This window comes from Epinephelus lanceolatus, chromosome 15 (assembly GCF_041903045.1).
Source record: "Epinephelus lanceolatus isolate andai-2023 chromosome 15, ASM4190304v1, whole genome shotgun sequence".
NCBI classification, from domain to species: domain Eukaryota; kingdom Metazoa; phylum Chordata; class Actinopteri; order Perciformes; family Serranidae; genus Epinephelus; species Epinephelus lanceolatus.
In genome coordinates, this window is record NC_135748.1 from 34,708,798 (window position 1) to 34,727,724 (window position 18,927).

General features: G+C 37.3%; 2 protein-coding genes across 4 annotated transcripts in view; one reads left to right on the top strand and one right to left on the bottom strand.

Moving 5' to 3' along the window:
- Positions 1 to 1,043: 1,043 nt before the first annotated feature.
- Positions 1,044 to 18,578, top strand: cdkl1 (cyclin dependent kinase like 1 (CDC2 related kinase)). 2 transcript variants are annotated; one of them, XR_004502541.2, is made up of 11 exons: positions 1,044 to 1,198; positions 3,208 to 3,440; positions 6,164 to 6,285; positions 10,702 to 10,774; positions 11,160 to 11,250; positions 12,086 to 12,286; positions 14,017 to 14,099; positions 14,334 to 14,390; positions 14,695 to 14,856; positions 15,084 to 15,508; positions 18,453 to 18,578. XR_004502541.2 is itself a non-coding variant. In XM_033642977.2 (10 exons), exons 2-10 carry the CDS (start codon positions 3,273 to 3,275, stop codon positions 15,183 to 15,185), a joined length of 1,059 nt encoding a protein of 352 aa, XP_033498868.1. In that variant the 5' UTR covers positions 1,044 to 1,198; positions 3,208 to 3,272; the 3' UTR covers positions 15,186 to 15,598. The 2 variants fall into 2 exon arrangements, 1 of the variants encoding a protein (XP_033498868.1); XM_033642977.2 differs by lacking the exon at positions 18,453 to 18,578 and having other exon boundaries at positions 15,084 to 15,598.
- The window catches only part of dmac2l (distal membrane arm assembly component 2 like), a 274,066-nt gene continuing 270,807 nt past the window's right edge, over positions 15,669 to 18,927 (bottom strand). For both annotated transcript variants that reach the window (XM_078175254.1, XM_033642978.2), the window contains exons 3-5: positions 18,554 to 18,762; positions 17,504 to 17,675; positions 15,669 to 17,400 (exon numbers count right to left, since the gene is read on the bottom strand). In XM_078175254.1, the coding sequence (XP_078031380.1) occupies positions 17,286 to 17,400; positions 17,504 to 17,675; positions 18,554 to 18,762 (496 nt within the window). In that variant the 3' untranslated portion in view covers positions 15,669 to 17,285. The remainder of the gene's footprint in view (positions 17,401 to 17,503; positions 17,676 to 18,553; positions 18,763 to 18,927) is intronic.

The following is an 18,927-nucleotide window of genomic DNA, read 5'->3' on the forward strand; positions in this document are numbered from 1 at the left end:
GATATTAAAGTGTGCTTACTTTTGCCTTTCTGCTGCTTCCAGTTAACTGTTAAAATACAACAAATTGCAATAATATCAAACAAAATTAACTGAACACAAAAGGCTCTAATAATAAAATAATGGTGCCATTTCAAAGTGGAGTTTTCTACTGAGACTCTCAATTATTTCAGAAAATTGACATTGTGATGATGATATTTAAAAAAACAAACAAAAAAAACATTGTGCAACCCAAATTCTGTGTTAATCTTAATTTAAGCATAAAGTGGTTTAACACTGTACCCTGGTTTTGTAAATTTAAAGCTTCTGAACTATGTTGTAAATTAAACGTATTTTGGCTTATTTGTATGTTCGTGTCTTTTTTGTTTTATTTTTACATGTTCAAAATAAATATCAATTTCAAATATCAATCATCCCTTGGTTATTATTGTCTTGTATTTTTGTGTGTGTGAATTTTTTTAATTTATTTTTTTCTTTACGATATCAGTGGTACTGTGTGCTGAAAAGCAAAGTAAATGTATAAAATAAATAAAGAAACAAATTTAAAAAGATGCTCCATATATACCATCTACAACACTGCAGTGATGAACACATTATTGCAATATTAATTATTATCTAATAATTGTATTATTCTGACACAGGCCTGTCATAATGTGTACTTTTACTTTTGGTACTTAAAGTATATTTTGATTGTAATATTTTTGTATTGTTACTCAAAGAAAATCTTGAATGCAGGACTGTTTTTATATATATTATTATTTTCATATATATATTATGTATTTGTGTACTGAATTTAATTATTTATTTTTTACTTTAATTTTGATTTTTATTTATTTATTCATTTATTTTTACTTGTATGTGTATTTGTATGTATTTATTGTATTATATATTTATTTTTAGGAGGCCTGTTGTTAGTGGGTCAATTCCATTATCTGTTATATATCCACAGAACATGTAGCTACTAAATGGTGCTTATGCTGTAATTTATTTTGAAGGGCCCGGCCGGATGTCCAGGTTTACTCTATGACAGTGACTCTTATAAACATGACGCTGCTGGTGTCTGCAGGGACAGATGAGTTGTGATCGTCCACCTGGTTGTGTTTGGAGGAAGAAGAAGAGGGAGAAGAAGCAGCAGCAGCTCCTCACTGAGTGTGACACTCTAACTGACCAACACCTGCGAGCACTTTCAACTCAAACTAAAGTAAGTTTTTATATTTACATTTTCTGACAAACAGGAAGCGTTTCTACTGAGATATTGCGCCTAGAAATATCAAAATGCCTCTACTTCCATGATCAGCTAGTGTCACGAGGCAACTTTTCTCAACCTCAAGAATTTTAGTGCAGCATGCAACCTTCACATGCAGCCTTCACACCAACAGTCATAAAGCTGCAGCAGCCTGAGCTGTTCATACATGTAACTGTAATATAATGTGCAGATCAGTGCAGCACTTTGATTGTATTCCCTCTGGCTGTTCACTCTCTGTGTGTTATCTGTTTTCGCTCTGGATCCCCCCTCTGGGAAATGACCGAATATACTTTGCATTGCAAATGTTTGGTTATGCAATCCAGCTGTTGGGAGACAGGTGTAATGTTGCCTCCAAGCAATTAAATCTGTCGTTTGGAGACAGTTGGAGAGGTTTTTCTTAACATCATGACCAACAGGTTGAACACAATCTGAGCCTGCATAGAGCTTAGTATTGTCTAGATTAAATGTACATTCTTAAATATGCTTTTCAGTGTATTTTAGTAATTATGCATGACGTGTTTCTCTGCAATCAGCTGTTTTTCACCATAGTTGATGCAGAAGTAAAAATAAAATCTGATGTCAAAACATGAAAAAACTAAAATGCATTCAATATTTTATAAAAGCATTGTTTTATTCATATAATTAATTTTTTTCTTGATTTTGGTTAGGTTGTCACATGACAGTTCTACACGTTAAATGAGACTAAATAAAAGAAAAAATAAAAGATAAAAATAAAAAATCCGTACATGAGGGGGCACAGCACCAGTCCCAGTCCACCTAAAAACAATCAAAATAATCAATTTAAATTTTAATAAATAAACACAATAAAATAAATAGTGATAGTATTTTTTTTTTTTTTTTTAAAAAAAAGGAATAAAAAAGTAAAATAAAATAGGCAGGGCAAGGCGAAACAAAATTCACCCGGACCATGCAAAATAATTCCAAAAATCCCCCCAGATTGGTCCTTGAGCACCGTTAGTCATCCCAGGCAGCATGGATACATAAGAGGCAGTTTTTATCATACAGTCGACCCATTCTTTTATTTCAGGGGGTTTGTTCACTTTCAGTACCTGACTTTTATTCCAGTCACTGTAGTGACTCCAGCCATAACAACTGAGAATTCATCCCTTGACATATTTTGTGATCTGTCCCTGCATGGACACAGTCCTGGAGACACTGGTACACTGGACACTGGTAATGTCTTTTTATAAAAGCATTATTGTAGCTTGTCCAGTAAGCATTAAGATTTGACTTAGCTTTGATCCTTAATATGAAGTTATTCCAGCTTTTGTAAAATCAAATTTTAGATTTTTATCTCACAAATTTGACTCAGCAAGTCAAACTCTGAGATAGTACATAAAAACTTATGAGGCAGTATATACAGTTTTAGCTTATTAAATCAAAATTATGAGGGAAATTTGATATTCTAAGTTAAAATGAGGTGATAATGAGTCTAATGTGTACATTATTAATGTTTTATTGAGTTGAAAATGTGAGATGATACGTCAAAATAATGATTTGATGAGTCAAAATTTAAAAAAAAAAGAAGTAAAAATTTAGATTTACTGAATCAAGATTATGAGAGCAAATACAAAAGTATGAGATTAAAAACTCATAATTCTGACTTTTTATCTCTTAATTCAAGTCAAATTTTAGATTTTCGTCTCACAAATTTGACTCAGCAGGTCAAAAGTCTGAGAAAGTACAAAAAAAGTTATGAGACAGTGTCAAATTTTGTTTTATTAAGTCAAAAGTACAAGAGAAAATGTCAAAAAAATAGATAAAAATTAAAGTTTTGATGCACTAAGTCAAAATTAGAAGGTAGGGAGTCAAAGGTTTGTATTATTATTGTATTTTTAAGCTAAAGTTATGAGATGGTACATCAAAATAAGTCGAAATTTGGCTGAATTTGGTCAAATGAGCCTCACTCTTCTTCTCTGAACCCTTCCTGTGTCTCCTCTCAGACAGCTCTACCTCCTCGGACCGTCCTGGTAAAGAGTTGTCACCTTTGGATGTCTGTAGCCTGACGATGGAGAAGTACGAGAAGATAGGAAAGATCGGAGAGGGCTCCTATGGCGTCGTCTTCAAGTGCAGGAACAGAGACACGGGGCAGATCGTCGCCATCAAGAAGTTTGTGGAGTCAGAGGACGATCCCATCATCAAGAAGATTGCACTGAGGGAGATCAGGATGCTCAAGGTGACGGCACGTTAATGTCCTTCATACCTTCTGTTTCTGCTCTCAGAAACTCCCCAGCTGATGTTAAACTGATGTAACAACAGTTACAGATATATCTGTGTATGGAGGCCCAGTGCTGCCTGGAAAAGTTTAGTCAGGATTAAATACAAATTCTAATTATATCTCACAATTATGAAATTTGACTCAGTAAGTCCAAAGTATGAGATATCACATCAAACCTAGAAGACAGTATATCAAATTTTGGCTTATTAATGTCAAAAATGATGATACACAGTGATTTTTTTTTTATGTTCTTAGTCAAACCTAGGAGATAATGAGTCAAATCTGTACATTATTAATGTTTTATTGAGTTGACATTGTGAGATTGTACATCAAAAGTTTGACTTAAGTTACAATTATTAGAGGAAAATAGAGTAAATGAAAAGTATGTCATTAAACTCACCATTTTGACCTTTTTAGCTCCTTATTTTAATCAGTTTTTTGATTTTTTTATGTTGAAAATTGGACTCAGCAAGTCAAAAGTCTGAGATATCGCATCAACTCTAGAATACAGTATGTAAAATTTTGGCTTACTAAATCAAAATTATGAGAGAAAATGTCAAAAAATGAGATTAAAGAGTGAAAAAGTTGAATCTCTAAATCAAGATTAGGAGATAATGAGTAAAATGTGTCCAACATTCATGCATTGCTGAGTTAAAATTGTGAGGTGGTACGGCTAAATAATGATTTAGTAAGTCAAAATCAAAATGACTTAAGTCACAATTATATGTGGAAAAAATAAAACAACTTTTATTTACCAAATCAAGATTATGAGAGTAATTCAGTAACTCAAAATTTTGACTTTTTATCTCTTAATTTAAGTCAAGTTTTTAGATTTTTATTTAAAAAAAATCAAAAGTCTGAGATATCACATCAAACCTAGAAGACAGTATGTCAAATATGGCTTATTAAATCAAAATTATGAGAGAAAATGTAAGTCAAAATTAGGAGATAGGGAGTCAAACATCTGTGTTATTGCATTTTTAAGTTAAAATTATGAGATAGTACATCAAAATAATGATTTAGTGAGTCAAAATTTGACTTAAGTCACAATTATAAGAGGAAAAAGTAAAAAAATAAATAAATTGCCAAAGCAAGATTATGAAAGTAAATCACAAGTATGAGATTAAAACTCTAAAAAGATTTTTATCTCACAAATTTGACAAAGCAAGTGAAAAGTTTGAGATGGTACATAAAAGGTTACGATAGAGTATGTTATATTTTTGGTTTATGAGTTAATTTCAAGAGAGAAAATGTCCAAAAACTTTGATAAAATATATATATATATAAAAAAAAAAAAAAAAAATCAAATTTAGGATATAATGAGTCAAATGTTAATGTTGTTATTATTGTATTTTTAAGTTGAAATTATGAGAGAGGACATCAAAATAATAATTTAAGGATTTTGATTTACTGAATCAAGATTATGAGAGTATATCAAAAGATGACATTAATAATGAAAACGTTTTACTTTTTAGCTCACAGTTTGACTTAGTAAATCCAAATTTTGTCTTATGAAAAGCATTTTCACTTTTTTGTCTTTTCCTGGCCTCTGTACCCATTTGTAATGATACTTCAAATTCATGAAAAATAAAGAAATAAATAAATATCAACAAATTTGGTATTATACTGACTCACATTATGTCTTTCTTCATCAAAGAAGCTACAGCTTTACTTGTGAAATATAGTTGACTCCCATCTCACCATAATATGGTTGGTAGATGGTAGAAAGTATATATAAATAAACTAGTGATCAGAGTTTGGTCTATGATTTTTCTCTTCCCTATTACTTTAAATTCTATCCTGGACATAAAATAAAATCCTGCACAGTCAAAAAAAGCAACCCTGTGATGCAACACTTTAATCTAAAGTCTGATTTGACCTTCTAAAGATGCAAATCCTGTTTTTAGTGTCTCCGCTGAGCCGAGCGGCCAGCAGGAGGGACAGCATGCAGTTAATTCTGCAGACAGAGGGGAAGCGTTTTGTAGCTGCTGCACAGAGAAAAGAGCAGCGTTCAAAAGAAGTTTAGAGCACTGTAATCAAACAGAGGAAGTACCCTGCAGGGTCGAGGCTGACGGCAGTACTTAAATCAGGATGTGAAATGACTGTGAAAATTATTTTAATAACAGGAAATGAGAAATTAAAAGGCTTAAGTACAAAGTGTGCAGCACTGTTCACTTAATCAAAGTCTGATTTTACTTTAGATGTTAATTTAATCAATTAAACCTAAACCATTAAGTGATTAGTGTTGCCTGGCAACAGAGACTTTATCAATGTGGAAATAAACGACAAAACTTCAACAGCATTTACCTCTTAGTCTCCTCCTTGGACAAAAATAAAAATATAAAGGCTATTCTGTTTTGTAAGTTTTGTTTTGTTGAAGCTGAAACCTGCTTGTGTTTTGTTGCATCCTAATTATCAAAGCTGCTCCGCTACAATTGTCAGAGGTTTAATTAGTCATGCTGTGGGTGGGTGTGTGAGGCTGCTGGACATCAGGAGCTCATAAATAGGACAGGACGAGGACGGGTTGTCAGGGGCAACAGCATGTTTATGACCATCTGTTAACAGTTTAGTCTGTTTGATAAAAGCAAACCACAGCTGGTGCACTTCTCTCACCAGTTTACTCTACTGGTTTACTGGTTTTATTGAGCTGTGTTTGTCTTCTGTGTTTTATATCTCTGCAGCAACTGAAACACGCCAACCTGGTGAACCTGATCGAGGTGTTTCGACGTAAACGGAAGCTTCACCTGGTGTTCGAGTACTGCGACCACACGGTCCTCAACGAGCTGGACCGCCATCCCAGAGGGTGGGTGTGTCTCCAGACTCTTCACTGAAAGCAAGCAAAACCTTATTTATACAGAACATTTAATTTGTGCTGCACAGTGCGTGAGCTGCCACAGAAGCTGTAGCCATAAACACTATGTGCAAAGACAAAACTTGAGACAGACATAAACACGGTTAAAAGAGATGCATAAACGTGAAGAAGTAGGAATATAAATTAAAATAATTAAGATTAGCAACCATCCACGAAGAATAAATAAGACATTAAAACCATGAAAAAATAGTAAGAATTAAATTAAATTTAAAAAAAATTAAGACCAACAGTTTGCCAAAAAAACAGACACCTGAGTCATAAAAAAGACAGAAGAATAAGATAAAAATAAAATAATAAAAATAATTATCAAGATCGGCAAGCCACATTACTGAAAGGCGCAGCCTAAAAGGACTGTTCTCAGTTTAGTTTCAAAGGACGATAGCACGCCATAGTCACCAGTTAACCTGCATGTGTTTGGACTGTGGGAGGAAGCTGGAGTACCTGGAAAAACGTCAGCATAAGTATCCCACAATGCAGTGCGGTTTACAATAACATTTATAAAAGACAGAGATCAACAGCTCTGTACTCTTCAGTTCAAGTGTAAGCATGTAGTATGTGTAAGATTTCACTTATTATGGTTTTCAAACTATTTTTAAAATTGGCATGGGTTACCATGGTGTCTTAAAAGATACACACTACAATTTGTGTTTGTAAAATGGTGGGTTAAAAACTGATACAGCTAAGTATTGCGATATTTTTGTGTGACAATATCGTATCATCACACAGTGCCAAGTATCAATTTTTTAAATATATATATATAAATTATCAATATGAGAAATAGAAATCAAACTTTAGGTGGCCTACTAGAATAATACAATCCGTTGCTCTTTCCGTTCACTGGATTCATTTTGCTGCAAAAATGGCTGAAGTGAGATGAACAAACTGAAAACTTTATGTCATCAGATAAAACAGATGTTGACAAAGTTCTCCTTTGGGGACAGAATTTACAGTTGAAAAAAGGTAATATATTGCAAAATATGTTATCGCAACATATTGAAAATCGCAATAATATTGTATCATGACTTAAATATTGTGGTAATGTTGTGCCATGGATCCTGTGGTGATTCAATGGTACACATATTGAGAATGTAGTGCCCAGTATGTGCTTTGTGACACAGTGTCAGATTGTTCAGTGCAATCATATCACGACAAGATAAACAAGGCAATATACAAAATTCTGATCCAAATACTTTGTGAACAAAAACTAACAAAGTGACTAAATTATTTATTTATTTTTTTTTACCTTCATGGAGGTTGATAAAATCTCACCACAAGGTCAGTTCAGTGGCTGTTTTTGAATCACATGATTGTCTTCAGCAGATGGAGTTTGCCCAGTTTTCACAGAAATGTGTCAATTTTTACTCAGAATTTCAGGACTTCTTGTCCATGCCGGTCGGCTTTAAGACTGTTATCTGTTGAAGATCATGTGATACAGTCAACAGCTCCAGAAGAGCTACTGGATGGACATGGAGGTGACATTGTTTTTTGTTTAACTTCTGTTTTCAAGGTCAAAAATAAACATTTTAAGTGTCAAATATATACATGATTTTACACATGTTGCTCACAGTATAAAATATGTTGGTTTTGGTTTCATTTTTAGTCATAAAACCAAAATTATTCCAAATAAAATGTCCAAATATTCACCAAAAAACAAGACGTAGAAATAAAGAGAGACAAAATGAAACCAACTATAAACAGCATATAACACAAGCGTTTATACATAAACTGAAGCATGACTTTTCCAAAAATCTTAAGGTTAAAATAAATTGATATTGATGTAAAAAATATCCTTTAAAGATTTATCCTCAGCCCTGTGTGTGTGTAAAGCGATAAACCTTTAGAAACATGTATTAGTGATGCAATAAAAAGAAAATATTTCTTTATTGAGGATCGTTTTTTCTGAGTTATATGAAAGGAGCACACAGCTCAGTTTACTGTACTGACATAACTCTGTCACTCTGAGATACTGCGAGCATAAATCTGAGCACGGCGACTTTTGATTCAACAGTGCTGTGTACTTTCTATTATCTCTACATTACATATACACCACACCGTACACCCAGCTTTGTCCCACTGTGACGGGCGCGTCGCTCGTCTCCCAGGAAACTGACCTGCCCACTGTGGAATGTTTACAGTGATGCTCTCCCAGAATGCATTGCTGGTGTGGAGCTGTCTGGACTCTTTAGGCTGGGCCACATTTTATACGGAGTGTTTTGGCTGTCTGGTTGTCTCCCTCTGCTGCTGGCCCGTAGCCTCCTGGACACAGAGGGTTCAAAAGAAGGGGAAACAAAGTGGGGTAGAAGGGGCGGAGACTGTTATTAATTGCCAGTCACGAGGCTCGATTTAGCCATTTCCACGGCAACACTGATGGATGATGGTCTCTGAACCAACAAAGGCTCAGTGTTGGACGTCCAGACGAACAGTGGAAACAGCTCACTGTCCGCTGCAGAGCCGTATGAGGGATCAGGGACGAAGACAGAGCTGGACAGGCGAAAACTAGAGATGATGGCAAAAAATAGACAAAAGATGCTTTCAGATAATCTAAAAAACAAAGTTATCCATCCATTCATGCTTCTGTTATTAGATTCATTTTTTGGTGTCTGTGTCACTCTGCAGTTACACCTCCAAAATGCTAGTCAGCGGTAGGGTTTCTGTGAAGTGCTGTAAACTTTAGTTGATCCAAAACACACATTAAACACACATTAAACATGACTTAATAGAGACAATTTCAAACACAAGTACACAAATCAGCTTCACTATAACTGGCAGCATCCACAGACAAACACTTGCCTTTATCTGGACACATTTTCCCCACAAATACAACATGCTAATGTTTTTAGCACAAGCCTATGGCATTTTACATTGTATAAATTAGCCTAGCAGCTAGCAGACTTTTCCTCTTCTCATATGAAGCCAGGGACAACAGCAACATTTAACAAAGGTAACGTTACAAAATTCATATCTATTACAACTCACAAGGTTCACTGACAGAATAACTGTCTCACACTAAACACGTTTTCCAAACAAATATAGCATGCTAATGTTATTAGCACAAGCTTATGGCATTTTACATTGTATAAATTATCCTAGCAACAAACAGAGATTTCCTCTGCTCATATGAAGCCAGGATAAATCACATGCAAGACATAAAATGTTTTTTATGGAGGCTTTATTGTCTTCACAATATATTCTTTTTTGTCTGTGAAATTAAAGTAAATAAAAGCTTTGTTTCCACTGAGGGAAATGGTTTCAGCTTACAGAAATAAACAGGAGGTCTGTGTCACATGTATTTAAATTCTAGGGAGGTGCACGTCAGGCCACAGTGTAGGGTACGGTGTTGATTCAACGCAGACGTATAAATCCCTCATCAGACAGAGGGTGAATACAGGTGTTCCTGCACAGACAGTACGGTATGAGGAAAATGAAGTATTTTTTGACAGCTAAAGCATGGAAACATGTTCTAGTAGAAACCCAAAATACAAGCATGAACCTGCAAATGAGAAAAACAGGTCCTCTTTAAGGTTAATCCTCTGGGGAGCATGACTGTCTGTACATGAGGTGAACAAAAGGTGATGTTAGCGCCTGTCTCTTTAAGCCCCTCAGCTGAAAAGCCCAGTCTGCTCTGATTGGTCAGGGTTCAAGTATCTTGGGGTTTTGTTTACGAGTGAGGGTACAATGGAGGTGGTTTGGGCATCTGATCAGGATGCCTCCTGGGTGCCTCCCATTGGAGGTGTTCTGGGCATGTCTCACTGGTAGGAGGCCCTGGGCAGACCCAGAACACACTGGAGGGATTACATATCCTATCAGGCCTGTGAACGCCTTGGGGTCTCCCAGGAGGAGCTGGAAAACGTTGCTGGGAGAGGGACGTCTGGGGTGCTTTGCTCTGCTTGCTGCCCCCACGACCTGACCCGATGAACATGGATAGAGCTTCCTGGAGCTTTCAGCCAAGTGTTATGACCTTCATCTCCAGGGGTCTCATTTGTAAAACAATGTGTAGGATCCATACTAAAAATGTATGTACAGACAAGAAACAAAAATGTTGTGCACCAAAAAAACATTCGACAACATTTAAAACCAGGCTTCCACCTCACCATCTGCGTCACCAATTTCCTGTCTCCAAAATGTCTGTAAGCATCGGTCACAGTTTCTCACATCAAGTCTGTTTTTATTCATCACAACTTTTCCATGGGGAAGTGGTGTACGCCTCTTTCAGGCCTCGTTTTGTGCGTATGCAGTGTTTTTAAAAGAGACCCCAGATCTTGTTTGCTCAGTTGTCGAGTAGGATTATTAGTTTAGTGATTAATGAGCTAATCAACCTGACATGTTGGTTTCCTTCTTGTCTTACAGAGTTCCTGAGCACCTTGTAAAAAGTATAACCTGGCAGACTCTTCAAGCGGTCAACTTCTGTCACAAACAAAATGTAACTGACTCGTACTCTGTCTTTTCCTAGTCCTACTCACACCTGTCTCTTCATGTCGTACACACAGTGTGTGTTTGAGTCGTCAAAGCTTCCCTTCAGCTTGTTTTTGAATTCCTCCGGTCTCCTCCCACCCTGCCTTCTGCTTTATGGCTCTTTTTTTTTTTTTTTTTTTAACAAGAATTCCTTCCCCTTGGCCGACCAGCAGTTAATGTATCACCTAGACACAACAAGACCTACAAGGGCCCCCATTTAACAGCAGCACTGTCTCTCCCTCCTCCTACTGATACTCACACAGACCCCTCTCTATTCTCTGCATCTCACACCACACAGTACCTGAACACCTTATGGAGCTTATAGTGATTTTAATTTGTTTCTGCTCCTGCAGTGCATCCATCGAGACGTCAAGCCAGAAAATATCCTCATCACCAAACACCAAGTCATCAAACTGTGTGACTTTGGGTTCGCCAGGATTCTCAGTAAGTTTGAAGTCTGTATAAACAGCGGTTACATCTTTGACACTGCCACCTGGTGGACACGTTGTGTTGCATTCAGTGGTGCTGGCTTTGTGGTATTTCAAGGCTTCAGTCATTAAATGCTGTTGTGTTTCAGGCAGTGGTGGAAGACATATTCAGATTCTCAGTAAAAGTACGAATACAACCACACTACAAGTAAAAGTCCTCCATTAAAAACCTTCTTAAGTAAAAGTATCTAAGTATTAACTGCAAAATGTCCTTAAAGTATGACTGCTCACTGTGCAGTAAAATGTTGCCCCTCACTGCTTTACTATTCTATATGATGTTTTTGGATTAATATCACTGCTGCATTGATGTGTATGTTGCATGTTCCTGCTAAAGATGTTTTAGGTTGTTATAGTTTCCCAGCTGATCCAAGAGAATATCTTTAAGAGTTTATTGAGTTGTAAGAAGTAGGAGACTCTCCAGAACACATAACCAAACACTCCATCTTTTAATTTATCAGAAATATTCAAAATCAAATCTGGAGAAACATGGTTTTTACTGGACAGGAAGGGGATGAAAAATTGTAATGTGAAACCTTGATTGTGGTTATTAGAGTCATAGACAGGATCAAACTGTAACATATCTACAAACTTTTGGACAAATACTAAATAACTCCAGCATAAATATTTGATAACATAAAGCCAGTATATTAAACTAATCTCTGTTTCTTCAATACAAAAGTGAACATTGTGGTTGTGTGATCCATAAAAAAAGTCCTTCATCTTTCATGATGACCTGATAGCTTATTCTGAACAAACCTCACATCATGTGTTTCTGTGTTTTGTATCACCAGCTGGTCCGTGTGATTACTACACAGACTACGTGGCAACTCGTTGGTACCGAGCCCCTGAGCTGCTGGTGGGAGACACTCAGTACGGCCCCCCGGTGGACGTATGGGCGATTGGTTGTGTGTTTGCCGAGCTGCTGTCAGGGATCCCTCTGTGGCCCGGGAAGTCTGACATGGACCAGCTGTACCTGATCAGGAAGACTCTGGGTAAAAAATCAGTCCGCTGCTGCAGGAGTTAAACAATACTGTGTAGAAGGGAGTTGTGATGTGTTTGGCTGAGGATGAATAACATGGACATGAACTGTCTTTCGTAATTAAGATTAAACAGAAAAAGCAAATTCAAAATTTTCACAAAGCTCTGAAACAAACAGGAAACAGGGCTTTATTGTTATATAAAGTTATACAGTGTATGTACAATTCACTTTAATGCAATGAACATAATCACAAAGCATAAAATTCTACATCACATACTGTAGAAAATGGTGACAGATATATTAAATATGTGAATTTTAGGATTAATTACAAGGATTATCAGGATATCATTAATCCTCCAAGACCCACAGAGGCCCATTTTTGTCTTTTCAAGGGGGGACAGGGGAACTTTTGGGGGAAAAGCAAGTCAACAGTACATGCCGCATAGAGGTGGTATATATCACCTGAAAGCATGCAACCTGAAGATTAATTTGAGATACAGCTCAGCACTGTGTCCAGTGTTTCTAGTCATAAACCTGTAATAAACATTTTGTTTTAGTTAGGTGCTATTCAAATTTTAAAGGAGTGTATAGGGCTTAGAACATTATGATCAAAGTATATGGCAGGCATTCCCATGCTCATTTGTATCTAATAAGTTGTTGCAGCAATTTTAGGGTTGATACCATTTGTGACACAGTTTGTGTGCCAAATTTAAGCATGTTTTACCACTTAAAATTGATCAAAATGGTCAAATATCCCACCAGAATACCACATAAAGACACCAAGACCTTGAGCAACACCAAACAAAATATAATGCTGTGATTTTGAATAAAAACTTTCTGTAATAATTGCATTTTTCAGTGATTGGATGGTGAGCATTTCTGTTCTGGAAACTGTTGAGACACCCTGTTATTGTCAATATACCTGTGAGCACCATCCATCCTCTGAATGTCTGAAGTCTCTAGTTTGTGGCTGTTTCATGAGCCTGTGATTATCCTAGAGGTCACTGTAGGTCATTTTATACAGTGATGTCCGATTAAAAAATAATGCTCTCACTACAATGAAATGGCTAGTTTAGGGGCTAACAACATCACACATGAATACAGTTGGGCTCAATGAATCCACAAGAGTCTCAGCTTTCCAAATTATGCAGTCCCAACACTGTAGGGACCCCAGTATGCAGAAATATTCAAATACAATAGGGGAAAATAGTACATTTATACTGCATGCAAGATGTGTATAGTTAGTGCTCAAAACTGTATGGGACTGGCACAAAGTGGACATGTTTGTAAAGGGAAGACTTTTGGGTACCCACAGAACCCATTTTCATTCAGATATCTTGAGGTGAGAGGTCAAGGGACCCCTGTGAAAATGGCCATGTTGTTTTTCCCCTCACCTTATTACTCATTCAGCCCCCTTTCTGACAGGCTAGCATAACGTGGTCGGTAACACTGGATTCATTGTCATCTAGTTTCATATAATACCAGAATCATTATCTGGCTTTAAAACCCAGCCTTCTATAACCTCTGAGAGACAGGAGGGTCGGCCGAGATTGCCGGCAACGCAGCGGGTCTCAGAGGTTTAAATCACCAATGAGAGCTTTTGTATTTTAGATACCTGAACCCATGTGTTTTTAATATTAATTTTTATATATAAATATGTGGGGAAAAAAACATCTTTTCACCATCACAGAAGTAATTTGAGACCTATTATGATGTAAGTAATATTATTCTTGTCCTCTGCAGGTGACCTGATCCCTCGACACCAGCAGGTCTTCAGCAACAACCAGTTCTTCTGTGGAGTTTCAATCCCAGAGCCACAAGAGATGGTGAGACAATCAGATGTGCCCACAAAAGTGGATGTTGTTGCTTTTTTTAATCAATATTGGTTGTACTCAGATGATTCTTTGTATATTTTTGGTTTTCAGCCGCCCTAAATGCAGCACACAAAGGTTAAATAAAGAAAAGTCAACTGAGGAGAGACGAGAGAAAGTGAAATCTGGACTTTGCCAGACATATTCAAAGCAGTAAAATTACAAAACAGAAATTCTGTCTTTTTGTAGGAACCTTTGGAGCAGAAATATCCAAATCTGTCACATCAAGCTCTGAGTCTCATGAAGGTAAAGATGTCATGACGATGATCTTATGATCTGTTTCATGTTTTTCAGCCTGTTTTAATACACTTTAGATATTTACAAGCTTTGTATAATAAAGATTGGGTTTTTATCCAGTTAAATGTTCATGTTATACAACATTTCAGAAAAAGTATGACTTAAATTCTGAAACTGAACAACGAATCATAAACCATGTGCAAAGTGCAGTGTGTTCCCAAATATACAGAGTAAACACTCCATCATCTTGACTCTTAACTCTCATCTTAAGCCATCTGTGCCTGACCTCAACTGTCTTTTATTGATGGTTTAGGGTTGTCTGAAGATGGACCCGTCTGAGCGTCTGACCTGTGAGCAGCTGCTCCAACACCCGTACTTTGACAGCCTGCGAGAGAAGAGCGAGAGCACCTCTCGAGAGCAGGACCGCTCCAGCAACAAGAGGACACGTTTACCTCGCAAGCACCTTCCTCCTGGGGTCAGTAGCCTTCTACGGGAAAATAATGATTGGACCTGAAACACCAAAATGCTGCTGTATAGAAGGCTAATGTCAGTTTTAAATATTGCATCCAACATCTGTGAAATCTGCAAGAAAAGTTGTTTTCTTTGGGAGAAATCCTGGGAGAAATAATGCATGCATGTGTGCATCTTTTGCTTGGCCTGAAAATCATCCCTGAAATATTTTTGTATGTTTTCTCTTTGCAGTATTTGCCGCAGCTGACCAGCAGCAGCATCTTCCCAGCGTTGGACAATAAGAAGTACTACAACAACCTGCGCAAGTTCAACTATCACCTACCAAACATCTGAACACGAGTTGAATGAAACCATCGACACCATCAGCGAGCAGTGTTTTCTGAAGACTCAGGAGACAAAGCACAATCTGATCACACCGTTTTTTTAAACAAGAGGGTTCAACCACTTTTTAAAGTTTATGTTTCATCACTTGGGGTGTGTCGGGTGGCTCTTGATACTGATGTCAGTCTATGCACTATTCCCCCGACATGTGGACTCTACGCATGTTGGTTTTACGTATGTTGCCTATGTTTCAAGCTGTTTTTGTTGTATTTTGTAGATGTGTGAAGACAAGGGGCGATGTGCTGCTCTGCTCGTAGTCGCTGAGTAGATTGAAGGTAAAACTACCACGTACTGCCTTGCCTGGTTTGCCAAATGTATTTTTTTATAATATAACGATGGACTCTTTAAAAAAAAGTTTGACATGTTTTTGGTAGTGAGTTTTATGTCTCGAGTAACTTATAATGTAGGACACAAACTTTTTTTTGTCACGACTCATGAGCATTTCTGAAACTATTTATTGACGTCAGGAGTGGATATTCCTTTAACCAACATTTAGTTGCATGTAGCAGTAACAATACACACATCGTACTCATTATCTGTGGAACTTTGGTGCTAAGGATGTTCACAGCCATCTGTCTGTCCTCAGATATTGTACACATGCCAAATTAATCTAAAGGGAATTTATTCAAAAGGTTTTTCTCTTTGTACCCACATATGGAGTAATATTTTGAATGTTGAGAATATAATAAACTACACAATAGTTCCATCTATCAAAAAAGTGTCAACAATATAAAGTGCTTTAACTTTGTTCATTGCTGTTTTGTTTAAAGGGACAGTTCACCGCAAAATCAAAAATACGTATTTTTCCTCTTACCTGTAGTGCTATTTATCAATCTAGATAGTTTTGGTGTGAGTTGAAGAGTGTTGGAGATATCGGCCGTAGAGATGTCTGCCTTCTCTGCAATAAAATGGAACTAGATGGCACTCAGCTTGTGGCGCTCAAAGCGCCAAAAAATACATTCAAAAAAACTCAACAGCAATGTCTCTTTCCAGAAATCATGACCTGGTTACTCAATATAATCCCGTAAACTGTATTACTGTGCAGAAGGAAGCGTGCATCTACTGTTAGCTCACCTAGCACCCCTGGGCTAGCTAACGTTAATGCCCAGACACGCAAAGCCAACACAGAGCTAGTGGCGACGAACTGTTGTCTCCTCACATTGTCTGTGCCTCGACCAAAAAGCTCCACTTGAACACATCGTAAAGACTACGGCCAATGACCAACTAGCACATATGTTCTGCATCTGCGTGTAGTCTGTATTCGTCATTCAAAAATGGAATTGGACGACCAATAGGACTGATTCAAGATGCTAGTTAGCCAGTTAGCACATTAACAACACACCCTGATATTGAAAGAACAAAAGATATTTATTGTGTGCTAGCAAAAAAACCCACATACCATTATGAACCGTACCTACTAAAAAATAACCCCTACCTAATATGACAAGTTTGTTTCAATCTCATGCCCTCTTTACTTTAGTCTGTTGTTTAACTTTACTACTACTGTAGAAAGAAAATACTTCCTACATGAAACTGCTCACAAGGTCTGTGGATTATCTTGATTAACCGGGTTGTGCTTTCTGGAAAGAGACGCTGATGTTGAGTTTTTTTAACTGTATATTTTTTCATGGCGCTTTGAGCACCACAAGCCGAGTGCCATCTAGCGCCATTATACTGGAGAGAAGGCAGACATCTCTACAGCTGATATCTCTAACACTCGGCAACTCACACCAGAACAATCGAGACCGATAAATAGCACCACAGGTAAGACTAAATATGTATTTTTGATTTTAGGGTGATCTGTCCCTTTAAAGCTTGATTATACTTCAAGCTGAAAGGTGACACATCAACCTGAATATTTTCTCTGCACGACTTAATGATTCACATGAAAATACGTTTAACATTTTAGCTGATGGATCTCCATGCTGCACACTATAAGCCCTTCAGTCTGTCCTATGTCAAGACTGGCTCTTTTACTTTGGAAACCTTAAAAATGGCGCCCTTATTTTTAAATGATAACAGTCTCTTCTAAACAGGACGTTTTTTCTGATATCATTCCAGGTCCAGTGCTAGGTCCAGACGTGGGAGCGCTGTCTGTAGTCTGTTAACTGTTGTTTCTTTGTCTTTGATCCCGGGAAGATCACTGAGAAAAAGATATTCCAGGTTCCTGTGTGGAATTAATACATAATATATAATAAGGGAACTAAATCAATTGAATTATAAAGCTTGTAATATTTTAATTCAACTTTTTTTAGATAACAAACACTTACTTTAGTTTGTGCAGAGTGATGATGCCCTTATCGGTCACATTTCCACACGACACCACCTCCATCATGTACAAACTCTGCTGCAGATTCTCTATAGAGCTCAGCCTCTCCAGGCAGCTGTCCTCAATGTACATACACTTGTTGAACTTGATTTCCTCCACATGTTTCAAACCATCTAGAAAAACAAACACAAAATTAGCAAGCTCTTTATGGATTAAACTTACATAGGCAAGGATTAACACTTGAGAAACAAAATTCTGCTCGTTTTTCTGAATTAACAAGATGAAAACTTTTCTCATATTTCTGAGATACTGATCTCGTTAATTCAGAAAAAGAAGGCACCCGTACAGAGGACTTTACACCAAAATAAATCAGTGTGGACTCTGGCACCAAAGTGTGTGTGAGTGCAGCAGCCAACCAGGTCAGAGCTGATGCACTGTGTGTGCCCGCTCAGTGTAAAACATCCTGGCCACTTGCGTCACTTTTGGATAATCAGTCTGGGAGAGATGCACTTTCACCGTCGCCTTTCCTTTCTTGTTAACAAAGAGGGGAATCACTTTCAGGTCAACGGTGGAGGTCAAGCTCATGTTAACGTAGTTGATGCAAAATTTATTTTCATTTCATTTTCAATGAATTTTGACTTTTGGGCAATCCTATGCAGCGAATCCAATTCTACAAATAGTATAATGCTAATAAAATTAATGTAGCCTAATCTTTAATCTGCACTTGTGTACCAGGTTTAAACAGAATAAATGGAAATGCTGAAGAAAAAAAAATTAAAAAGCTGCGCAGCATTTGAATGTTGATTCGGAATTCGAATGTCGATGCTACGACTGAAGTTTCAAAGCTTTGAACTGTTCAGTAGAGCCCTAAATGTTATTATCTGAAATGTCAAGTTTTCTGTAAATTTTTCATTAGTCCTTTAATTTTGTGTTTGTGTTTCTGGTTTTAGTCTTGTTAAATCGATCCATGCCCATATGGAGTGAAATGGAAACGAGAGCAGGACAATCCACAAGGACAAGAACATAATATTCTCAACACTGTAACACTGACCCAGGTGGTCAAACCCTCTGTGCATGATGCAGGATTCAGTAGCGTCTATCGCCTGGATCTTGTATCTGCCCAGAGCCCCAGTTGGCAGCGCGTTGTAGTCGTGTTGCCAGCGATCGAAACCTTCAAACCTCACTTTGGCACCGCATCTCAGCAGCCACTCTGCTGCAGCTCTGTCTGGACCAACGGCTTTTATCCTCTCATAGTCCACCCTGAGTAAACACCAACAAACACTCAATGTACCAAACAGGCTGATGTCATGAAATGTGACAGTGTGTGCTGAGATGGCAGAGGAGAGGAGTCAAGGGGGTTACAAACGCAACAAATGTCAACCTACCCACCAGGACAAATATCTTAACCTGAACAAATCTGCCACT